Raw genomic sequence first — 25326 nt, 5'->3', positions numbered from 1 at the left:
TCAACAAATTAGTGACTTTCCCTCATGAGCCTTAGAACATCAAGTGAAAGTGACAAGTGGATCAAGAGAAACTCCCATGTTTTGAAAACGGACTTTTTAGCCTCGTATGCTGCAGAAGAAGTAAATCCTGATCTAGATAAAATAATCTGATAAATTAAATCTGCTGAGGCCCCGGTTTGTCATTGCAGCTGGATTATTTGCATGTTGGAATTTAGAGTTTTTTTTTTTATGTTATGGCTTTGAGCGCGGTGGTGGAGGAGGTGATATTATCCACTAATATATGAGGAGAAATCTGAGAAATGTATTAAACGTGCTGAAAATTATATATTATTCAATCACTATATTAATGTGTGTATAGTTGTTTTATATGGATTTAATCTCCTTTGATCCTTTAACATATAAATTTAACAGAAATATCAGGAACATGAAAACATTGCAAAAATATTAATAATAATAACTATTATATGTATTGTTTCCTCAGAGGACTATTCATTGAGATTTGTGCTCAGATATAAAAGGATTCATCACAACCTGTATCTGATGAGACCGTGGAAAGTGGAAAGATAAGAGCTGTCATATAATGATTGTGCGCTAATACAAAAAAAAAGAAATAAGAAATCTGGAATCAGTGCAGCTGTTTTTTTTAAAGGTAGATGGCGCCATTGTAGAAGTACAAATATTCCAAGAACGCATGAGGGAATAAATAAAGACACACAAAAAACAGTACAGAGGATTCCTGATAAGGTGGTATTTATTAAGAGTAAACATTCAAACGTTGGAGTCAGTTCTAAATGACAGATCCTATACTTTGAGTACAGTTCGTGGTTTGAACATTCGTGGTACTTTAATGAAAGGAAACACAGTAAAAGTAACGGGTCGCTTACATGACGAGTAAACAACTCACAAACAAACCCAACAACTCCCCAAACGTGTGACAGCGAAGCTGCTAAAAACGTTTTACATTTCAGTGTATAAAAGACGGACGTTAAAAAAATTATCGACAACTATACAATAATCTCAGTTATTTACAGCTCATCTCTCGTGTTCTTTTGTAACAAGTATAGCATGAGTATCAAATCTGCGCGAGCGGCGCCACCGACAGATCTGGAGCCAGTTGTTCTCGGGAGACTTTTAAAGTGGCTTTTTCTTTTCTTACCTACATTCATTTCCTCGTTGTCAGCTTATGTGAAGAAGACATACAGACGCCGTGTTAAACTAAGTAACAGGACGGCGTGAGACTCGCTGATCATGTGATCTCATGAACTCCCTGTATCTAGTCTGCTGGAAATTAAAAGATCACACCGCCTATGATATTCGTTAATTCCACGTATTAACAGGGCAGTATTTGATGTTGTGCTAGCACAGTGTCCAGACTTCGTGGTTGTTCCCTCTCAGTAGATGTGGGGGTGAGACTTAGCTGTAGCGGCTGCTGCGACTGTGACTCCTTCGCCTTGAAGAGCTACGACTGGAGTATCGGTACGACCTGCGGGCAGAGATTACAATGAAACATTTCAGTAGCTATAGAGACGGTGGACATGGAAAGAAAAAAAATAATAAAAAAAGTGTGCCGGCACATAAACCTTAATAGCTAATATGTAATAAAACGTGAAAGTGAATGAAGCAGAGATGTGTTGTAAGTGCATTTTAGTGTCACACCACAAATCTGATGTTCGCCCACAGGATAAAAAAGAGGCTAAAGAGGCTTAAGTGAGACCTGACACATTGTTGGTGTCTGTCACCGTTGACCAGCGGAGTCTCACCTGGACCGGCGGTCTGAGCTCCTGTAGCTGTCGCTTCGCCTGCGCCCTCGTCTCCGGCTCACGCTCCGACTCCGGCTGGAATAGCTGTCGTAGGAATCCGACCTGCTTTAAGCCAGATGACGACAGATTTTTAGTTTGGAAATGTCTGCAGATGGTGGCGGCACAGAGACGTGTTGGCTCCTAAGGTTCTACAGCTGATTTATGATCTGCCAAAATACAAAAACTAAACCTATTTTTTTTTTTTTTTTTACCTTAGGTTTTGCTTATCATCACTATTGAAACTAGGACATATTATTCAAAGATAATGTCTAATTATAGCCCCAAATAACACAAAAAATATATATTTGAGTGTTCAGCAGCCAAGAAAAGATATTAAAATCTATTTAAGTGAGTAAGTATTAAATGTAAGTCTTATCCTCGTCTGATAATCTTATTGACTTCTCTGTATGGATTTATGTCTTCAAGCAAATACCTTTAGTTAGGATTGCAAAAATTGTTATTTAAATTACTAATGAATCTGATAACGAAGAAAATAATACTTCAGCCAATTCAATTTCAGAAAGAATCACTGTATCACACAAAGAATCAGTCCAAGAATCTGATGGTTTATATTTAATATCCTCAAGTGAGACAATAATCAAGTAAATTAGAACTAAAAACATCTAATGTATTCCCTAACTCCATGGTTTTATTCTTCTATAAATCGACATTTGATTCCTTCAAACATCCTGACTGAGATACAGTGTTGCCAGATGGGAAATGACAAATTATCACACCAGAAGCTTAAAATTATTGCATTTTCAGAAAAAATTTCATAAATTGCTGATGCGACACTGCTCAGGACCATCTGCTCCAGTAAAATATTACCACAGACCATCCAGTACAGCTTATAATGCAGTTTTACCTTTAAATAAACCAGCTGCACTCTTTGTGTTTGCTAATTGCCACATACTGAAGGGCTCAAATTATCACACATTATGGGATTTTTGGAATTACTGATCGTACAGAGGGTGATATCATCGTACTAATACGTTAATTATTGTACATCTGGCAAAGTTGTTTAGATAATATATATAAAAAACTTTTATAAAACAGATTTATGAGTCTCACACACCTGGACCTCCTATGGCGATCGTACGAGTGACTCCTGGAATGACTTCTACTGTACGTCCGACTGAATGAGAAGAAAAGAAACAAAGGTTGGACTTCATGCAGAGTTTTGGGGACATGACAGATGTTTGTGACTGAGGGTAAGAGGAACCTGTGACTCCTGTAACTTCGATATGTGCTGCTGCGAGAGCGCGATCGTCCTCTCCCACGTCTCCTGTGACTCCGGCTACGACTCCTTAAAGAAAGACGAAAATATAAATCACATTTTAGCCGAGGCAGAACAAAGGGTGTGTGTTTCAGACATACATGTGGCTCCTCCACTAAGCTTTCTTTTTCTTTTACCTGGAGGAGTAGCTGGAGCTGCGGGATCTACTTCTGGACCTGCTGTAGGAGTGGGACCAGCCTCTGGAGCGCGACCGGTGACTGGAAACAGAGCGAGACTTTCTAGACACGGACCTGGACTTCTTCAGGGAGCGGGTGTGCGACGTTCCCTTGGACTTTCCCACGGAAGGCGACCTTTCTTCACTGGAGCTCTCCTGGTTTCTCGGCCTCTGGTTGAGCCGCGCCGTCTTACGGACCTCGTCGAACAGAGACCCCGGTCGCACCCGGCTTTTACTCTTGATCTCCATTCTCACGCCCTGCGCGCTGGTGGTCTGGCTCTCCTGAATTTGGATGTTTTTCACGTTGACAGGAGGCACGCTGACAATCTGCAGGGCCGACATTCCTTTCAGCGGCTTCCATTTTAAATTAATCACAGCGGCGGAAGGTTTGCAAGTGGTTACTTCATCTTCCAGTCCACTATCTGTGGGTGCAGAAGTAGCACCGGGCTGCTTTTTGCTATGAGCTAAAGCACCGTCGTTGCTTGTAACATCTGAAGACTTTGAGGTAGATTTCACAGCAGATTCAGAGGCGCTGTTTTGAGAATCATGTCCGAGCGGATGCTCAGCGACATCGGCGTCATGCTCCGGGGTGCAGATGTCCATATCGGCTAATGCTTCTTGCTCTTTGTTACTCAACGAGTGACCGCCGCTAGCACCGCTCCGCTTGGACGCCTCTTGTTGAGGTTCACCGTGTTTTGCATTTTTGTTGATACATTCTTCTTTTGCAGGATTTTCATGTAAACCGGTTACATTTGGGTCCTTCATCTTCATAACATCTACATCTGAATTCTCTTTTTTAACAGCCCCACCAGGACTGCGTCTCTCCCTCTTGAATTCGTTTTCTTCTTCCTCCTCTCCAAACTCTAAAGGTGGCTGCCAGTGAAAAGTCTCTTTCAGCTTCTGATGTTTTCTCTTAGATTTCTTGGCCTTACTGCGATGGGAGCCCGATTTACTCTCGCCTCTCCTCTTATGTTTACGCTTCCGCTTGGCTTTCTTCTTGCTCTTGTGCTTCCCGGCCTCCGCAGACTTTTTGGGACTTTCCTCCAACTGATCTGGGACCGAGGGAGCAATTGCTGCCTCTGATGCCTTTCTACAAGTCTCATAGTCGGATTCTGAACTGGCTTCCCCTTCCTCTTTTTCAGATATAGCCAATGTCCTGGCTGCTAGGTTTTCAGAATCGCTTTCTGAATTCCACCCAGTAGGAGCAGACGACTTCTTGTCCTGAACCTCACTGGACTGAACCGCCGGTTTCTGCATTTTTAACGGGATAACGCTGTTGCTTTGGCTCACTTTATCGCTGTCACTATCCCATTCAGACCTATTAAGGCTCTCAGCCGGCAATGCACTGTGGGGTTTTGTCTCAGAGTCTTGTGAGCTGCCTTTCTCTTTTACGTTCTCCGCAGAGACACTTCTTCTTGATGCACTGATATGAGGACTACACTCGCTGCCCGTCTTGTTCTCTGGTCCTGAGTGAGGATCTTGAGTGGTGAGTGAAACGTACTTATCTAAATTTTTTATTTTCTTCACAGAGGTGTAATACTTCTTCCAATCCTTGTCTAGTGAATTCATCTTGTTGCTGCTTGTTTTCTGGGAGTTTTCAGAGTCCGATCTGCCGTAGGAGGACGACCTGCTCTTGTACTGGTGAGAGGATCTAGACCTGGATCTGGACCTGGACCTACTATAACTTCTACTCCTTGAGCGACTGTAAGAGCGAGTGTTGGACCTTCTTCTGGGCGACCTGCTGTGTGAGCGCTGTGCAGGTTTGAGTTCCTTGTTGCCTTCAGCGTCACCTGGCAGAGATGTTTGTGCAACTGAAGTCTGACCTTTTACTGCAGTACTACCAACCTTTGGCCCAGTGGAGGAACTATTACTTGGAGTTACTTTAGCTTTAATCTCTTGAATATGGATGTAGGAGGGCTTCCAGGGTTTTTGGCCTGGCTTCCAGCGTGAGGGTGGAGGACTGTCACTCAGCGGGATCACAGGGACAGTTTCAGTAGGCGTGACTGTTGGCAGTCTGGAGACAGGTGTGACTTTACTCTCTGGAAGCTTCTCAGTCGCATGGATCATGACGTCAGGTTTGGGCTTGGTTGTTTTTCTTTTTCTTGGAGATCTGGATAAACTCCTTTTTCTGGATGGTGTAAAAGACCTGGATCTGTATCTGGACCTAGATCTTGATCTCGATCTCGACTGAGAATAGGAGCGAGACCTGGATCTAGACAGGGATCGACTTCTGGACCTAGAAAGACTTCTGGATCTTGAGTACGACCTCCCTCGAGATCTGGACCGACTGGATGTGTAGGACCTAGAGTAGGATCGTGAGTCTCTGAACGACATCGAGGACCGACGCCTCCTTCGGGTTGAAGAATGATGCGGACTTGAAAAGGACCGACTTAGGGAACGAGATCTTCTGGTCATCTTCTCTGAAGACACTGACCTTTCGCCATCTGATGGATGAGGTTTGTTTTTAGAACTTTTCTTTTTCCCATGTTTGCGTTTTTTGGCCTTCTTCTTGTGTTTGGCTTTCTTCTTCTCCTTTTTCTTTTGGCGGCATTGGCTGGACCTCTCTGAGCTGCGGTCTGAAGAATGCTCTGCAGACCGGGACCACGCGGAGTCGCTTCTGTTGTCCCATCTGCTTGAGGAATGGTCATTCAATCTGTTAAGTCAAAAGATGTATGAAGGAAAACAAAGCATCTCATGTTTAAAGTTAGGAAATAAAGTGAAGTCATACTTGTCTCCTTTGCTCCACCTCTCGACGCTCGGGGGTTGATACATTTTGGTTTTCTTCATTTCTTCTTTCCAGTGTGGTGGAGTTTCACTGCTTCCACGCTCCTCAACGGATGCAGAGCGCGATTTAGACCTTGTGGGAGTGTGATATCTCTGCAAAAATAAAAATAAATGATTGACTTATCACCCGTTCAGCCAAAGTTTGATATTTCAGCATTAGCTGGAGGCAAAACAGCCTGAGGCTTGAGGCTAACACTGTCAGAGCCAACTGGGGAAATGTCATCTTGCTGTATTTTTGGGGGCAAAAACCGAAAAAGCAAAAACACTAACTTGAAGTGTTATTGCAGACCAGCCACTGCCAGTCATTGACAACTTTGGTTGAATTATTTGGAAGATTCTTGATACATGCTAATGCTAATCCTAACCGCGAGCTAACTCACAGTTGGTCCACTTACTTCTTGTAATATCTTTGTTGCAGAGGCTTCACTTGATAAAGATTTTGTCCTCTCTGTATTCTCCTGTGGTCAAATTGTCCATCCAGTGAGTGAGAGTGTAGGGGTCGGTGAATGTACTTCCATCAGTCGCAGCGTATTAGTATACTCTCTAAAATATATGTTTTCCTTGTCCATTCATGCCAAAATATGCTAACCGCCGATTACAGGCTACAGTGTTTGAGATGTTTTACCTCCAGCTAAGCCCCGCCCCTCAAAAAACATCACACTGTTTACAAACTGTGAAGGGGTCTATACCCAGCATTAATGAATAGTTTATTTCAGTTGAGGTGAGCCTACCATTGTTCCTCTGCCTTTGATTTTCCGTCCGGACTTTGACACCGCAGGTTTCAGGTCAGTTGAAACTGGGGCCTCTTCTTTCACAACTCTGAAATGAAAACATTAAATAATAGATCAAATTAATTTAAACATCAAATATGATTAATATTCATGGTATTCTGTGTATACGCTCAAATATATACTTAAGCTGACATTTCTGTTTTATCTTCCTGCGATGGCATGTCCCGTCGCAGCAGGAATCGATTCTCTGGAACAGGTGGGATTTCCTCCGGTCGAACTACAAGCTTCTCTCTCTTCCCACCGTGCTCCTTCTCTTCTTCCTCCTCATCCTCTCCCTCAACCAGCTCTTTTTCCACAGGACTGTGAGAGCAGTAAAAACACGACCCAATGCAAAACAATATTCTGAGAGAGAGTATTTATGTAAGCAGGTAAAAATGTGGCCATGAGGATAAAAATTACCTGTGTTTGGAGGGGAGAATCTCAGAGCTGTTTTCCTTCTTTGATTCCCTTCGCTTCTTTTTAGGCCGTTTGTTTTTTGAATGTCTCTTGTGTTTGTGATGTTTGTGCCTTTCATCTGATTCACTTTCAGATCCAGACGAAGAGGAGAACTGGGAGGACGAGTCATGGGAGTTGAGGGAAGAGTCAGCAGAATGGGAGGCTCTTTTCCGCTTGCCTTGAAGCACTAAAAGAAGGAATATAACACAATAATTGATATTAAAAGAAAATATGTTAATTTTCCAAGTATACTATGCATGTATGTTCAGGAAAAACAAAAAAACTGCGTGGGAAAGTTCGAATGCCTCCAAAAGGAGTCCTTTTCAGGGTGGCATGACTCTGCTGCAACAAAGGCTTTGTGTTATTCAGCCTGGTACATTAGAAGCAATGAAAGCAGGCCTGGCAGAGGAAAGTGAGTTGAGGCCGACTGAACTCCATCGAGATCACTTCACTGATCCTCATTAAGCAGAAGCTCAGGTTACATGCCCTGTGATAATGCCAGCAGGGAAAACGCTGGAATCCAAATGCCAACTTTGTACAGAATAAGCAAAAAGCACAATCACAGGCAACATACATTATTCCTCACTGAAAACTAAAGAGAAAACAGGTATAGGTAACTGACAAACAATGGATAACATCTATTTATATGAATGGGGCAATGGTAGGGTCTAAAAACAACAATTTTGATATTTTACCAAAAAGCAGTGATCCTACTTAACAACAGCAAAAAAACAAACAAATTCAAGCTAAAAATAGATCAAAATTTATTGTCATTGAAATATCAACTCAGGACATCCCTGGGGCAGGCTCCACTAATGAGAAACAGAAACATAATAGGCCGGGGCCAGATTAAAGACTTGACTAAATGCAATTTAAGACCAACAATGCAAATTATGCTCGTATTTAAGACTTTTTAAGGCCTTAAATTGGGACTTTTTAAGACTTTCTAGCACTATGTAGAAACCCTGTCACCTGTGCGCTGGTGTCTCTGTATTGTTCTGTAATTACTTCATTAGATGGTGAGTATTCAGCTGTAGTGAGTTTCACTCTGTACTTGTACATAATGGTGAGTTAAACTGAGCGTTAAAAAGTTAATAAATGCAGATTAACAGTTAGTTTCTCTTAAATCACTGCAGAACAAAACATGGAGAAGATGACGTCTGAGCAGATTGTGTGAATGAGCCTGAACAAAGAAGAACGTCCTGTGCTTGGACCGTGGGGTCCGGAGCTGTGTATTACGCTACATCTTTATGTCTGTAAATTATGCTTAAAGACAAAGGTTACAGGGAAAACTACATCCGTTGCTAAACTCACCGTCATTTGCGGACTTGGTGATCAGCTGTCCACAGTCCATCACCCTCACATCAGCATAGGGTCTGCTGGCTGAATCAGTCTTCAGCCCCTCGATCTTCTTTATCACCTCAAAGCCGGAGATGACCAAACCAAAGACGACGTGGACTCTGCACAGTAGCAGAAAACATATATATACATTTTTATATTTATATAGTTATCAGGCAGATTAACTAGTTGACGCCCTCTTCATACCTGGTATTAACATGAAAAATGAGATCTGATCCAAAGCAGCTTTAAGCAGCTTTCATAGGGACAGATGCAAAGAAAATACTTCTTCCTTGTAGCTGTCAACCAACTAAATCAATAGATAAATGCATTGAAGAATGAATTTGAAAGTTCTTAAAGATAGCCATGCTCATGTATTAAAAGTAGCCATGTGGAGTGAAGTTACATATTTCCTGAATGATGACTAATAACGACAACGGAAAATTTTCCTTTGCTGCTAAAAACAGCATGTAAGAACATTTCCTGATTTATAATAAACATTGGGGGCGGGAGGAAAAAAAAAGAAGAAAGAATATATGTTTCCAGTGAATTAGAGAGAATTCACAGCTCATTACGTCCCACAGTTTGTATCAGCGCACACACACAACAAACTGGTTGATACAGCGGTAGGTAGCAACCCATTAGACACAGCAGCTGTTAAAATAGTCATCTACGCCCTAAACGACATTGGGGTTTATTTGCATAACTTTGTAAAACTGTATTCGGACAACGAGTGGTGCCGTGAGACGCACGTGGAGACGGATTTTAATACCGGGTATAGCGCCTGAGGCTATATCTAATGTTGCATATAAATAGTTTTCAAGCTGAGTTTGGCTCTAAACTCTAAGAATTGAATAAAATGTTTGCAAATGAAGACAAATGATAAAATGTCACTTTAATGTAGACCTACCCGTCAAGATGAGGTGCCGTCTTAGTTGTGCTGTTTATGGACAATCCAGCAGTTAACCAGGCGTGGAGTCGACCAGTGGTAGTGGTGTCCGTCATGGAAAAAGGGAAGAAACGGAGACAAGAATGAGAATAAACAAATAACTTCGACAGAGTGTGGGTGCTACTGTACCGCAGGGGAAAATTAAAAGAATGTACAGAATGTCTAAGACCAACCCTTTGCTTTAATGATATGTGATTGCAAAAAAACACTTCAAATTTTAAAATGATAACACTCAACAGCAGAGTGTGGGCAATTAGTTACAGAATTTTCTATAATCAAATCAAGTCACACAGAGAAAGACAGTGTATCTACAATTTCCTCCATGTTTCAAGATTTGATTGTAAAAGTAGTGGTGACAAGTTTTTTTTTTTTTTTTTTTAAGTGATGGAGGAATAACACGAATCACCTCAAAGCCATTTGTGAAAAAATTTAAGGATATTCAAAGTAAACACTGTACTGTGCAGAATGCTTGCAAATACAAACTACTGAATGATAAATACAGTCAGGAGAGAGAGAAACACAGCCTTTGAGACACATTACCTTGGAGGAGCAGGATGCTAGAGTTTTCTGTAAATTTTACACAAAAACGGCAAGAGAAAAAATGTAACACATTTGTAGGTAAAAAAGAACGAATCCAATGTTTCTCTGCACTTTGAAATCTAACTGCACACAGAGAGGGGACTGCTGACGGTCAATGACTACTCTACAGTTTCACAAAAACAGAAAAACGGGACAGAAAGCAAAACTTCATTCAGAATGACAGTTTAAATAGTTAAATAGGTTATTTAAGCTGCAAAAAATAAGGGACTGTTTGACTTAGAGATACTCACATGAAGAACTGTGAACCGTTGGTGTCTTTCCCACGATTGGCCATCGACAGCAGGAAGGCTCTGTCGTGTTTGAGAGTGAAGTTCTCGTCTGTTGGAGGCAGAGAAAGAGGGATCGAAGTCTCAGAGCGCGTTCTCTGATCAGCGGCAAGAACGCTCCAAGGACGCGGATATTGATATTAATCCATTGAATCTTTTCTCTGTCCCGCCAGCCTATTCTCTAATAACCTCAGCTGTTTAGTAAAGTTTTTCTTTTCTAGTTAGGCCAGTTTTTAGAGCAACAAACCAGCTGTCTACAACTAATCACTACTGATATTTTGGATTCTCCTGATAGCATTTAACCAAAGAATACCGCGTTGTTTTCCCATTAATATCAATATTACTTGGCAATTCACTCACTGATATGTGAAATATACGACAGTAAACTTTGAACTAGTTACGTTATGAACTGTGAATTAATCATACAGGTGTGCTTGAAGACAGAACAGGGGGGAGAAAAAAAAAGAAAAAGAAAGAAAAACAGATGACACTGCTCATTGAGAAAACACGTCATTCATACCCAGAGGTCACCATCAACATAGCAGGGAGAGATTAGTAAAGATTTGTGTCTAAAACGTTTTGAAAATCGGAAAAAGGGAATTCTATGTGATAATATGTTACAATATGAGAAAGACAATACAAAAAAACAAAACAACAAATAGGTATTTCAGACTTATAAAATGATAACAATAAAACTAAAGCATCTTTATTACATATCTGTATGCGTTCAAGTCATGCTTTCCAGTGCCTAAATATTTGTTTCCATGTATCTGCATATATTACATCCACAGTTGTATTCTAACGAGAAAAGCCACCTGTCTGTTTGTGTCATGGCAGCCATGTTCATGGTACTGTGGCTATTAATACCACATAACATTTAACATAAAATGTAACTTGAGCAGCTCAAGGCTTTGGGCCTCCTAATGGGAAAGCTGTATGAACGGAAAACCCGCCGCTAGTAATGTGCATCTGTGCCGTTGCGAGCGTTTGCGCGGCTGTCGCTGATCGTTGAAGGTGGTGGGGGGGGCGATGTTGACATGGTGTTTCTGAGCTGTGTACATCTCTTACCTTCTCATTTTGCAAAAGACCACTCTATAAATAAGAGAATATGTTGAAAATTTTAGGCAGGAAGACCGGAGTTTTTTTTTTCCTTCAGTAAAGAGTAGTGCCTACTCTCCATGCTGATTTGATAAAGCCCACAACTCTTACTACACAGAAGATAGCACTACACAATGGAAAAGTGAAGGTCAACGGAGTCATACACAGGAAAATTTAAAAGAAACCCATGATTACTACAGTAGGCACATGCAACATCGTGCTAAGCATTTAGATACATAGTTATTAGATATCACTGCTTATTAGATAAAATGATTATCAATACCTTCAAAGTAGCCACCATATATGGACTCTCCTCCTCTTCCATTTCCTGCAGAGAGCAGCATAGTAAAATATTATATTAGAACATAATAATAGTAACAAAACCACAACATTTAATGAAAACAAACATGCAAAACATGTTTATGCAATGTTTCCTGTGTGGGATCCCATGAAGACTAGTTTAAGCCTCAACTAAAGCTGATAATAAACAATAAACAATAAAACACTAAACATTAGAGATTGACCGATATATCGGGCCGATATTTGCATTTTTTATTACTGGTATCGGCCGACACTGATATCTTTCACTGATACATACAGATTTTTTTTCCCTGGCAAGACTTACAGACAGGCACATCCACAGGCAGCCCTGTGCTGCTGGAGACGCTGCGGACCCATGCAGCCCATACATTACATGTATGCAGTTCAATAAATGTTTACGTTTTTGGTTAAACTGAGATTTCTAACATTTGTTATCAATGTGTAACTTTTATCATATAAATGGAGGGAGAAAAAGCAGTATCGGCTTCAAATATTGACTTAAAAAAAAAATCCATATCGGTCAATCTCTGCTAAACATATTCCCGAAACAGTTTGTTCTCATCAGGATTTAGCCAATGCACATAGGCACATTTTTAAATGACTGACACTTTCAGGAAATAGTACATTCTCCAACAAAGCACCAGCAACAACTGCACACTGAAAAATAGCTTTAATCATATTAGGGCTGTTTCAATTTTGTTTTGTAATGATTGCAGTTAACGTCGGCCATAAAAACCACGGCAAACGTCACCATTATTGAGAGCCAATTTCTACCTTAACAAGATTTTAAAATAAATCAGACAAACAATCTGGCAGCTTTGTTCTGCTGCTTCTTGTCAGTTTAAGTTAACCTGCAGTTTACAGGATGTGACACATTGTGCACAGAGGCTAATTAAACGCCACTCGACGCCAATTTTACTTCAAAGTTTAAACGATCGTTACCTTCGGTGAAGTCGCCTCCCTGAATCATAAAGTTTTTCACGACTCTGTGAAAAGTGGAGCCTTTGTAGCACAGCTTTTTCCCTGTGATTTTCCCGGTTCCCCTTTCACCTGCAAATACATGTATGTTAACAGAGCTGGTAGCAAACGCAACAACATGAACGGACCTTCTGCTGCGCAGAGCGCTTCCGTCCGCACTGAGGTGTTAAGCCAACTTCACGCTTTCGTGTTTGATCTAAGCAGAAACTAAGCTGTCACCTACATGAGACATGCATGTCGTTATAAATCTTTATACTTATGCACTGGTTGCCTGGTGGTTTGGGTTTCTGTTCTGTTCTATTGTGTTGACTATCTTTGTGTGATACTAAACTTGTGCGTGCCCTCTGAACTGAATTTTCTGTCACAGACACTGGAGAAGATAATTCATTTTAGACCGATCGTTGTCTGTGTGATATTTCTGGGTACCTGTGTGTCAGATAAAGGTGGAGGGTGCTACGCCATATCTACAGTGTGCACATCTAATGCAGAAGCACGAGTTTAGCTTGAGAAACACATGCATTGTTACCACATAATGTTTCTTCTTACCACAGGAAAGAAAACCACAGCAAACCATGTGAATCACTCAAGCGCTCTGTAGTTAATTCTCCGTTGCAGGATGGCAGAATTATTAAAAATTCTTCCACGGGGCTTTAACTGACTGGGGACACAATATTGGAACGAAGCTATTACCCTGTGGATTCCCCCTCTCCCCTTGTATGGAAGAAGAGACACGAAGGCAGACGTTTAATTAGGTGTGTTGATGTGTTTAAGGTGGCATTTAGCAGAGCGAAGGCCGGCTGCTCAGGTTGCTAATCTCTTAGTAATTTGCTTCAGCGACGTTCCAAGGGTTTGCGTTTTGATGGTGTGAACAGGTCCTCTATTCTGAAAGGACACAGCAGAGACTCAGCACAGCGGACCAGCTGAACTGTGTGTGTGTGTGTCTGCTGCTGCAGCATGTTGTGTTGTCCGTGTGTGTGTGTGTGTGTGTGAGGATACAGGAACAGAATAACCGGCCATCTCCAGTGTCTGTCCTTGCCAGCCTCACATTCCCATCGGCGAGGCAGGTTGAAAAATGAGAGGGAGGATCGATCTGCTGCCTGTCTGCAGATTTATGGGTATCTCTAGGCAGACCACTGCTACTACAGTACACGCTGCTCCATGGGATGAAATATCCAAGGAGGCAAACCAGGACACCTCTAGTCATCCAGTGATGCCATCTGTCACCGAAGTGTATCCACTACATATTCCACAACATATTAAATAACCACAGAGGGAGGTGAACCATGGTTCTTGTTTTCAGTTAAATTTACTTCTTTATTTAGCGACCAACTTTCATTATCTTACAGAAGAAATTCAAATCCACAAATTACTGGTACAGCTTGACCTTGGCCATCGTTAAACCCCCACACACTGTAGTGAAATACTCACCGGTGCACAAACAGAGAAAGTTTTTGCTTGTCTTGGGGCAAATATCCGAAAAAAGCTGAAAGACTATGCGCCCAACTACAAAACAGAAAAAAAAGAAAAGAAACAGATCAGAAAACAAGAACAGCTTCAGCGTGGAATATTTTTTATATAATACAGGACATCTCACATATTAAACCCCTGCCTCTGAAAATTAATTAATGCGGAACAGTTTTATAAGCTTAATTAGAAAATGAAATAGCCAGCGCTCTCTACAGTACACACTTTTAACTGGTTTCCCGGGACATAATTACAAGAATCCTGTGGTGAAGCTCAGGCATTATAGGAACTTTTTCCATAGCTGGTAGCAAATCTGACTTCAGTCTTACAAGTGTGAAGCCTCTCAGCCAAAATATAAACCAATCACACTTCTCAGGCGAAGGCCAGTCTACTTTTACTTCCCCATTTACTTAACATATAATGCTATTCGACTCTAAGAACTAAAGATCACCACAGTCATTCAAACCATGTTGATGCCAAACCAGTATTGCTGGGTGTTCTACTTTCATTTTGTCCAACCAAATGAAAAATAATCTAAAACTACCAAAGCTACAACAACAAAACACATGAATAAATGTCTTTAAATGACCAGTTTACACGAATAACCAATCCACTGGTCTGAAAATCCATGAGGAATTCCCTTACCTGGCTCCCGGTTGAGCTCCACATCAAAGTAACACTGAGGGCGTTCTTTCACCCCCATTCTGATCCAGATGACCTGAAACGCAGAAAGAGGAAAAGAAACCCCAAGTGAAGAAAATACTGCAGCTTCAATATGACGGTTTAAGCATCGGAAGCTCTACAGCCTATTGAGTTAAGAGTGTGTAGGAAAACAGAGTAGAGGCTAAACGACAGCAAGGGAGGAAGAAAATGAAAGGGGAGGTGAGAGTAATAGGGGGAGGGCGGAGAGAGAAGCCTGCGGGGAAATTTACCGGCTATGCAAATCCAAGCAGAGCACATCACCACTTCCTCACTGTACATGTTTAACCCTACTTTCACAGACCGGTGGACTTCAAAGTGTTGCACAAATGTCACAGCTGCAACCGAGCCCGATCAATGACATAGAATTGGGACACTTATTTTCAACGTGTGAAAATAAGTCAGCAGACTGTTTTTTTCTACATGTCGCCAAGTAACAAAGAAGGAAAACACCATCAGTTGTACAGTATTGTCCTTTTCTACTGCGCAGACAAGCAGAATATTTTCAATCCATACTAAATGTCACTAAATCATCTTCAATTACTTCTAAAATCCATGAAAATGTTTGGATTGTCAGCACTCTGTGTAGGGTGAATCCCATAGTAGAGATAATGAAATATCGACTGTCTTGTCCAGCTGACTTTTACTTGTAATGTGCAACACCACTGAAATTTAAAAAGTGCACTGGCTTTCATGAAAAAACAATTTTCAGCTCCCAAAGTAAATATACCGTGTGTGTTTGGGGAAAGTGTTAACAGTATAAACAGCGGTCTTACACGTGGAATAAACGGATTAGTGCACTCAGCCTCACTTCAGGCCACTTAAAGCAGCACGCCAAAAAAGAAAAACATCCAGCTCTCACTTGATGAAAACGATTATCGAACGACAGTAATGCACCGTGAATGAGCGCGCTTGTCAGAAGGACAATATATCCGCAACCCTAATTTAGCAGCAGCTGCCTTCTGTGTGTGCAGCTGCTTCTAGTAAAATGGTACAGGGCTAGAAATTATACATCTTTCAAAATATGATCTGGATTATTCAATAAAAGCTCACTTAATGAATGTGTAATCACCTTACTCCATTTACTTTCCATATATAGTCACCTGCCAGGACCTTAGGTGCACTAGTGAAGGTGAATTCACTCTAATATAACAATTCAAAAAGGCCAAATAATAGAAACACTATTCAATGCCGTACAATGTAGTACAGAATTTAGTGCAGGACTATTACATTGTTATGCAACAATTTTCAACAATGAACTGGAAAATAAAGCCCTATTTGCACGGGATTAATTTTACCTGGGGACCTCTGGTAATTTCTAGTAATCACGTGAAGGACGTCTGTGACCTTAATCCCGCGTGAATCGTCCACGTCTGTGATTTGTAAAGTAAAAATTACACCACAAATTACCTACCATATTTCTCGCAACACTGAGGTCGTGCGATAATACAAATCCAGTGAGAATCGACATCTCTGTGAAGGTGACTTTTTAAATTTGTCCCGACGTTTGTTTGATTTGTGGCTTTTTTTTCCCTGGCTCTTGTCACTTAAGAATGATGAAGGATGTGCTATAATTCAAAGTTAGCAGATGTTACAGTGCAAAGTCGAGAGTCGCTAAACTATTCACCTGTTTAGACAGATGAAATCATTAAAAGATCATTAAAGTGTTGATCTGCAAAGGTGGAGCAGGTCATTGGTAATTTCTTCCCCGGGATAAAATAGCATCAAAAATATATTTTTTTATCATCCATTCCAATTTGCAAAGTAATTAAAACTGTCTCTGACACGCAGTGGAGTGAGACGGAAATAACCATAATCATAACCATATACCGTGTGAATGCGCCACATGAAACACAGACGTAGGGGGTAATATTTGAATCACGGGACATTCTCAGGAAAAACTAATCCCGTGCAAATAGGGCTTAGGTGTATGTTTTTATTTTATAAAACATCTTATAACACTTTAGACATTTGGCAGCTTGAGATCAACAGAAAAGAAAAGCAAATGCATAAACATTAACACAGTTAGGTCTATATTTGGCAATGGTATGGAGACAGATAAGCAGCTGGGAGCACAGTGCAGCTAAATTGATCTCAATGGGTCAGTTTATGCTAACGTTATTCTTGCATATCCCCAGAAGAGAACTGCATTGTTTTCATAGCATCACACGCGTCACTGCTAAATATAGAAAACTATAATGGACCTTAAAGTGCAAGGAGAAGCCCCACAGCTTTTACTTTTGGAGGTGGAACTTGTTTTATAGAATCAAATAATATCCCATGGCACCAGCTATATAACCGACGTGACAATGATACTGAGTCGGAAAGAATATTTAAATGCAACCAAAGTATAAAATCTACAGAAATGGCATCAACCCAAACTCCTCAGTGTTTAGTCGACATTTCTGTCGCCTAAAATGTCCTCACTAACAACTTGTACAAGCAGACAGTTAAGTCGACACGTGATTTGGTTGCGTCTGACACCAAAACATTACTTTAAGTAAATGGTAAAACCATGTTGAAAGCCATAACGCAACAGCTACACATCTATCACCTTCAACCTCTCCTTCATAAAGTGCTGTACAATAACTTTTATATTTATTTATCAGTCCACCTACTTTCCGGGATGTAGATGCCATTTGCACTATTGATTAATAAAATGATAAAATACTGCAATAATTCTTGCGTTAGTGTGTGCTTTTATTGTATTTTATTGCGGGTAGCTATTATAGTTTTTATGTTTTTATAGTCTTTATCCTGCTACAGTTTCTCTTTTTATTGCTCTTGAGCCAAAGAGCTTTTCATCAGACAATGACAATAAAAAACTTTTTATTATTATTATTATTATTCTATTTTATTCTATTCTATTCTAAATAGCTAACGTTTCCAACCACAGCTAAATACCTAACAACAGCTACATATCTTTTTCTTTCTTTTTTTAATGGACAAAATATATACATAAAAAGTACAACAATGCAAACCCGCAGGATAAAATGCAGTTACAAAACTAATAGAAATGAAGCAAAACTGCAACAAATAACCAAAAACAAACTAAAAGGGCTCCAGGGTGAATAATTTGGGCGATACTATATTTTTCACGCAAACTTCTTGTTTTTTTGTTTGTTTGTTTGTTTTTGGTCACTTGGGAGTTCAACGTTTATCAACATTTTCTAAACAGGACATCAGTGTGGCTTTAAATATTTGGTTGTTGGTTAGCACAATTGGAACAATAAATATGAAATTTGGCTATAATTATGAGAAGGTTTAATTACATAACAGCTAAATATCTAAAAACAGTTAAATATCTAACAACAGCTATATATCTTAAATATCTAACAACAATTAAATATCTAAAAACATCTACATATCTAAATATCTAACAACAGTGAAATATCTAGATATCTAACAACAGTTAAACATCTCAATATCTAATACCACATAATATCTAAATGTCTAACAACAGTTAAATATCTAAATATCTAACAGCAGCTACATAGCTAACAAACGGTTGAGCTAACAGCTAAAAACTAGCTAAAGTTAGCTCAACCGTTCTTAGCTTTCTCTCATCTCCGGTGACTAATAACGTGTCACTCACTGTGAAAACAATCCTACGTTTCATCAAACGCTGTAACATACATGTCTTACCTGTGTACAGTAGCTAGCCAGATAACCAGCTAGTCACTGACGGTCGGCTTATGCTAACTTCCCTGTTTGATGAGGAGGAGGAGGGCTGCTCTGCTAAATGAAGTGTCATACAAGATCCGATGTTTGGTAGTGAATCAGAGGAGCCGATTCCCAACGAGTGAGAGCCGGCTCCCCACTATTTCCCCCTTTCCCCGTTTCACTTTCATGGCCATGGGTATATGAAATCAAGCGCCTAGCTTGGTATTGTAATAGGATGCCACCTGTGCAACAAGTGCATTCATGAAATTTCCTCGCTACTAAATATTCCACACTCAACTGTCAGTAGTATTATAACAAAGTGAAAGCAATTGGGAACGACAGCAGAGCAGGGTCAGTGGATGCTGAGGAGCATAGTGCACAGAGGTCACCAACTTTCTGCAGAGTCAATTACTACAGACCTTCAAACTAAAACTTCAGATTAGCTCAAGCTCACATCTCATAGAGAATTTCATACAAAAGGGTTCCATGGTCAAGTAGGTGTAAGGTGTGAGCTAACTTTAGCTAGTTTTTAGCTGTTAGCTCAACCGTTTGTTAGCTATGTAGCTGCTGTTAGATATTTAGATATTTAACTGTTGTTAGACATTTAGATATTAGGTGCTATTAGATATTGAGATGTTTAACTGTTGTTAGATATCTAGATATTTTACTGTTGTTAGATATTTAGATATGTAGATGTTTTTAGATATTTAGTTGTTGTTAGATATTTAACTGTTTTTAGATATTTAGCTGTTATGTAATTAAACCTTCTCATAATTATAGCCAAATTTCATATTCACTGTTCCGAATATGCTAACCAACGACCAAATATAGTTAAAGCCATACTGATGTCCTGTTTAGAAAATGTTGATAAATGTTTGAACTCCCAAGTGACCAAAAAAAAACAAAAGTTTGCGTGAAAAATAGAAAAAATATAGTATCACCCAAACTATTCAACCTGGAGCCCTTTTAGTCTGTTTTTGGTTATTTGTTGCAGTTTTGCTGCACAAAGCAAAGTTCATATTCATTCAAGACAAGAATGAACAAGTTTGGTGTGGAAGAACTTGACTAGCCTGCACAGAATCCTGACCTCAACCCGATAGAACACCTTTATACAATTAGAGAGTTATTGTTATTGTTCATGTGAATGGTCTCACACTCTGTAGCTGCTTTGTTTGATCTGTTTGCACAATTAAAGTGTTATTGAAATATTAAACTGCACAAAAACTAGACAAGTATTGGGGTTCTCATAAAAAAAATCTGAATGCAAAACAGTTAAAATATTAGGCTACAAACATACTTTTGCCACGGCTCTTTTTTGAGAGCCGTGGCAAAAGAGACGACTCTCAGAAAAGAGCCGTACTTCCCATCACTATAGAGCGAGAACGCGAATCTGGGTCTCGGTTAATTTTGTCCTTTCCGAGTTCCCGTAGCAGATTTGTTGTGTTTCTGTTGTACCAGGAAGCATATTTAAAATTAGCTTGCAGGAGCATTTACATTTACCGTCTTACGCATATGTTATAAGAGGTTATTTCGATTCTCCGTATTAATCGTCAGGGCCACATTCGTGACACATACGTGAAACTGGTGCTGGCCGGTGTGTTTGTTTGGTATCATGCTATAGTAAAGTAACATACTGTAGCTTAGTAGCAAGGTGCAGCATGAACCACACCATAATGAGGTAAGGTGCAACGACGTGTTCCTACGTATATTTAATTTACGTCAAACTAAAAGCTCACTGATTTCCGTTTAGCGTTCAAAGAAGGAAACTGAGAAGAGTTTTCAAACATGCGCAGTTAAAATGTACAGATGCTTGTTTGTTGTACGTCAAATGAGAATAATACAACCCAAGACAACAGTATAGTATTCAGTTGTTAGAGAGGTGGTCACTGAATTTAATTCTAATCTTGAGGATTGTACGCATTTGTTAAAATACAATTAAAATACAAAAGTTACTTCGAAAACCAACATATATATTCATTACTCGTACTACCTGTAATCCCTGTAATTCCTGTTTACACTTGCACTTTAGTCTCTTTACTCATACAGTCATATTTACATCAACAGTTTGGGAAGTTAAAACATATATTATTATGTTATTGGTTATTTGTATATACTTTTTATGTATTTTTTTGTTATTTGTTAGTTAAAAATGTCTCGTACTTGCACGTCATGCTGCTCACTTGTGCCTTAAACTGGCCTCTGGGGACAAATAAAGTTTTCTGAATCTGATCCTTCACATATGATAAAAGTAAAAAGTCACTCTTAAATACCGTTATATAGTATTAGAAAGAATGAACCACAGACTACTAAAATCCCCCGTGGAATGGATTTATTGTGAGGCTGTTGTGACTCCTAATACAGCCACGATCTGATCCTGTTTTCTACCCCGCGTAGGCAGCGTCTTCTTCACGGACCCAGTGGACCATGTCTCTGATCCTGTTCGCCTTCGTGGTCCGGGTCAGGGATGGACTCCCCCTGTCTGCCTCCACAGACTTCGAACACAACCGAGAGCTCCAGGAGAGGAAGCAGCAGCTCAGGACCGCCAGCAAGGCGCTGGCCCGCTTGCCCGACAGAGGCACCGTCAACGGCCAGGAGCTCAACATATAGTAAATATGATTCGTTTCGCCCTCTGTGACAGAAATCGCAGTGGAGTGTGCGCTTGATTTTGTGATGCGGAAGATGAACGCAGGGGCATCCATGTCACGCTGCGTCAGGCTGTTTGTTTACTAAACACCTTTTCTCCTCTCACCTGTTCAGCTTCGTCTCTTCGGAGGGTGTATCCTACATGACCGTGTGCCACTGCAGCCTCCCTGTTGCTAAGGCCTTCTGCTTCCTGGAAGATCTGCGCTGGGAATTCACAGCGTGCTTCAATAGCACTGTTGTTGCCTTGGCAGCCAGGCCATATCCATTTTTGGAATTTGGTGAGGGAAGAGAAATGGTGGCATCTAGGTTTTGATGATTTTGCAAAAAGGATTTTGCTTTGGATTAAGATGCGACGTGTTGAATGATTAAAAAAGAAAAAAACACGCATTAATGCAAATCTACACCTTTCTCCTAATTGACAGACGACACTATTCAAAAGTTGAAGCAGCAGTACAACCAGAGCGGTGGTCCAGCCTTAGAAGTGACTTTAGCGGAAGTCCAGGAGGATCTGAGGGTCCGTCCTCCACAAGTAATTAACTTGGACGAGGTGGAGCTAAGTAATGGACTTGCAAATGGGCACATGGAGCAAGGACCTGGATCTGGTAAGACAGGCAGCATTTACAAGTGTATAGTATAATAATGATGGTGTTTATAGAGTGATCTCTTTCATGCTCTACGTTGTTGAAATGTTTTTGTGTATAAACTCTTATGGCACCTCCTTTCATTTAACAGGTCAGAACCAGAGACTTGAACCAGTCACGGCACCGGGCATCCTTTCCCTCGTCCTTAATATCATGTGTGCATCTTTGAACGTGATCCGTGGCGTGCACCTCATAGAGTACACATTCCAGGTACTGCAAGCTCCTGAATTACAGGGCTTAATTATTCAAGCACCGTGCCGGATTTCTGTCGTGTGGCGTTTGATTGCGGTTAAAAAAAATGTTGATGCAGGACAATGTCAGGTTCAAGCGAGTTCATCTACCAATGGACCTACAATGACATTGAGGCGGCTTTCCCTCTACAAACTAACATCACTAGCCAATCAGAAGTAGGGTGGGGCTGATGCTGCATTCATGACAACTTGGGGAAAAAATGAGCTCAGAAATACTGCTTCAGGAATACAAATAAGTAGATGCTGCACATATTTTAATGTTCAGCAAACCGTGACAATATACCAAACATATTTCTTCTCCTCTGAGTTAACCTGTAACTCTATGATATTGGAAGTCTGAAATTTCCCAGTTGGAATATAGAATTTCCTAGTTTTCATGAAGACATCATCTAAGACGTTTTTTTCGTTGCTAAAATAGTAAAAATAATAATAACTAATATTAAATATTAGGATGTAGATTTTGCAGTTTAGCTTTAGAATAGGATCTATAGTTGTTTTTGTATAAATGAAGGTTTTTTTTCTTGAAGCCCTGTGAATTTGATCACAGTACCATAAACTACAATAATTTGACTTGTTTCTCTTTTCCCAGGATGATTATGAAGGCGTTTGGAACGTTGTTGCGTTCCTTCTGGCATTTGTCTGCTGTGTTCTTCAGGTAACTATCTCGCCATCCTAACACAGCTGTTAAGTGGAGGCCGAAATGAGCTCTATTCGAACTCTCTCTTTCGCTCCACAGTGCCACCTCTACCTGTTCCACTCGTCCCACAAGAAACTGAAGTCCTTCGCTCTGTTGGCCGTGATCGTCCTATGCAACCTGCACCTGCTCGGCATGAGGAACGCGTGGCAGCTTCTGTTCCACATCGCCGTCGCGTCCCTTTCCACCGTCCTCATCCTCGGTCGCAAACTCCAAGACAGAACCAATGACTGCGGGGTCTGAGGGACGGGTTTAAGGTGTCGCGCAACTCCAGGTTTTTTCAGCGCAGGCGAGAACAGCGGGGAAGTAAACGGCTTGATCCACACGAGTAGCCAGGATTTAACAAAAAAAAAAAAAACATTAATGAAGCTCCAGCCGTCACGGCTCATTGTATTCACAGGTTCATGTTTTCATGTATACAGTTCATATTTGTGTTTAAGACTTAAAGGAAGATACAGTGAAATTGAGATATTTCTGAAAGAAGAAGTAGTAGAACAAAATTTCGCTCACACTCAGTCAAACCAATGTTTTGCAAAAAGCTTTTAAAGGCGGTGAAAGTGTTTATTCAGCCAGAGTTGCCGACCAAAGTTTTTCACACAGAAATAATAATAATAATCATGTTGAATCTACTTACAGGTTTATAACTAATATGTATTTGCTTTGTATTTTTTTTTGTTTTTTTGCTTCTACCAGATGCCATTGATTATCTTTGCATGAAAAGGGATTTAATCATGCTTTTAATATAGGCACACGCGACTCCACAGTCCGTGTTGCCCTCATAGGAGGAAGATTCTTAAATTAGTAATTAGCATAGTCTGAATAAATATGAGTGAAATCTGAGAATAGTGGGAGTTGAAGTGGTAAATGTAACAGCCAAGGGCTGTTTCGTGTGTGATAATAGAAATGCAGTTGATCAGTTTATGAAGTCCATTGCTTTATAGATTCACCAGAAAGTGCTTAGCTGCTCATCACAGACGTTCAAACGTAAGGGCTCTGTTATTTAATGACTTAATTCACAGTCTGTTCTTAGGGGAGAACATCAGTCTCATATTATCTTAGAACAACTTACTTAAAAATCTTAATGATTTTATTTTTTTTTTTGTAATTTTACTGCATATTTATATTTAAGTTCCATCTTCTCCTGCTTATTTCTGCATTGTGACAATGCAAACTGAGAGGAGTATGAAAGCACTGACTCGTTGGTTAAATAGGGATTTGTTGAAAAAAAAAAAACTGCACTATCGGGTTTATTTTGTGAGGGTTAAGGAAATCGTTCTTGAATGTTTTGGGTTTAGCCTAAATTATATGTATACCCTGTTTTCTGTTTTATTGGTTGATTTATTTTTTAATTCCGCATTTTCCTGGCTATGTTTGAACATAATGACAATAGTGCTGCTAAATAGCTAGACTGAGTATAATTCTCCTATTAGTTAAGTTTTCACTCTGTGCTCGGTGTCCGTTAAGCGACTGAAGTAAATTTTATAGTTTTAGTTGTACGTGTAGCATCGTGGCTACTGTTGAATTCTGTAAAACCCACCCTTCGTGTTTTTTTTAATTAATATTTTGTTCCTTATTTGACAGAGAGTGAAGGAGTTACATCTCATCTGACAATCCACATGTAATTTACTGTAATGTACCTTTTAATTGGGAAAGAACGTCACTCTTTTAAGGTGCAGTCGACACATGTGATGCCTCCAGATGTTATTTGCGGTGACTCTGAAATATCCAAACATGTTAAATGAGTGAAACTTTTTGCAGGGCATTTGTGATTCTGCAATATTTTTGATATAAAGGAGGTTTTACTGACGACAGGCGTACATGTAACTACACTGCAGACCAAACCAACCATTAAAAAAAAAAAAAAAAAAGTAATTAATGGCTGATTGAAGATGTGATGTTTTAGCTCCTGAAATACAAATGAAGGGTAATTCTGTTTACTATGAAGGTTTTTAACATGAACAAGCAAAGTTTGTCAAAGCAAAACGATTTGTATCTAATTTGATGTTTTTCAGTCTGTTTATAATGATGGGAAGAGTAGTAACCTTGTCATTCATTGTAACTGCCAAAAAAAAAAGAACACTGGTTATTACAGGGCTTTACTTTTTCCTGCTGTGGTAAAACTGACATTTCATTAATAAATAGTGTCTTTTTTTCCATTTGTTGGAGTTTGATTTGACAGAATTACTTCCACCTGGACAAGAAATGTGTTAAAAAACAAACAAACAAAACAATTAGACCTGGGAAGAAAATCAAACCAACATCCAACGGTTATTATTGAATGCATTTCCCAAGATATCCACAAGGTGGCACCGTTTCATAATATTGAACTTTGGTCCCTACGTAAGTCTAGAAAATTATAGCAATGCATACGTTTTACGCCCTTGCACAGACTGCATATAGCATATGTTCTTGTGATTATTAACATAATGTGGGATAATAAAACCTGGTGGGAAAGAGCTGG

At 40.0% G+C, this 25326-nt stretch overlaps 2 protein-coding genes across 7 annotated transcripts; one reads left to right on the top strand and one right to left on the bottom strand.

Moving 5' to 3' along the window:
• Positions 1-733: 733 nt before the first annotated feature.
• On the bottom strand, positions 734-18718 carry nktr (natural killer cell triggering receptor). Of its 6 annotated transcripts, none has more exons than XM_047567938.1 (17): positions 18619-18718; positions 14920-14992; positions 14239-14313; positions 12775-12882; positions 11795-11839; positions 10378-10465; positions 9509-9538; positions 8575-8720; positions 7225-7447; positions 6958-7125; positions 6766-6853; positions 5979-6127; positions 3213-5879; positions 3022-3105; positions 2875-2934; positions 1761-1865; positions 734-1483 (listed from the first exon to the last, which is right to left on the bottom strand). In XM_047567938.1, the coding sequence occupies exons 2-17, from the start codon at positions 14975-14977 to the stop codon at positions 1414-1416; spliced, it is 4164 nt and encodes a 1387-aa protein (XP_047423894.1). In that variant the 5' UTR covers positions 14978-14992; positions 18619-18718; the 3' UTR covers positions 734-1413. The 6 variants fall into 6 exon arrangements, with proteins under 6 accessions (XP_047423894.1, XP_047423892.1, XP_047423893.1 ...); XM_047567936.1 differs by having other exon boundaries at positions 3213-5903; positions 18619-18717; XM_047567937.1 differs by having other exon boundaries at positions 1761-1862; positions 3213-5903; positions 18619-18717.
• A 1340-nt stretch (positions 18719-20058) lies between these two features.
• sec22c (SEC22 homolog C, vesicle trafficking protein) lies at positions 20059-25021 on the top strand. Its single transcript, XM_047612079.1, has 7 exons — positions 20059-20314; positions 21031-21242; positions 21394-21557; positions 21702-21881; positions 22012-22130; positions 22761-22826; positions 22908-25021. Exons 2-7 carry the CDS (start codon positions 21061-21063, stop codon positions 23106-23108), a joined length of 912 nt encoding a protein of 303 aa, XP_047468035.1. The 5' UTR covers positions 20059-20314; positions 21031-21060; the 3' UTR covers positions 23109-25021.
• Positions 25022-25326: the final 305 nt, after the last annotated feature.

The sequence above is a fragment of the Mugil cephalus genome, chromosome 18, assembly GCF_022458985.1.
Source record: "Mugil cephalus isolate CIBA_MC_2020 chromosome 18, CIBA_Mcephalus_1.1, whole genome shotgun sequence".
Taxonomy (NCBI): domain Eukaryota; kingdom Metazoa; phylum Chordata; class Actinopteri; order Mugiliformes; family Mugilidae; genus Mugil; species Mugil cephalus.
The sequence above is the reverse complement of the archived record's forward strand: the minus strand, read 5'-3'. Positions and strand labels throughout refer to the sequence as shown.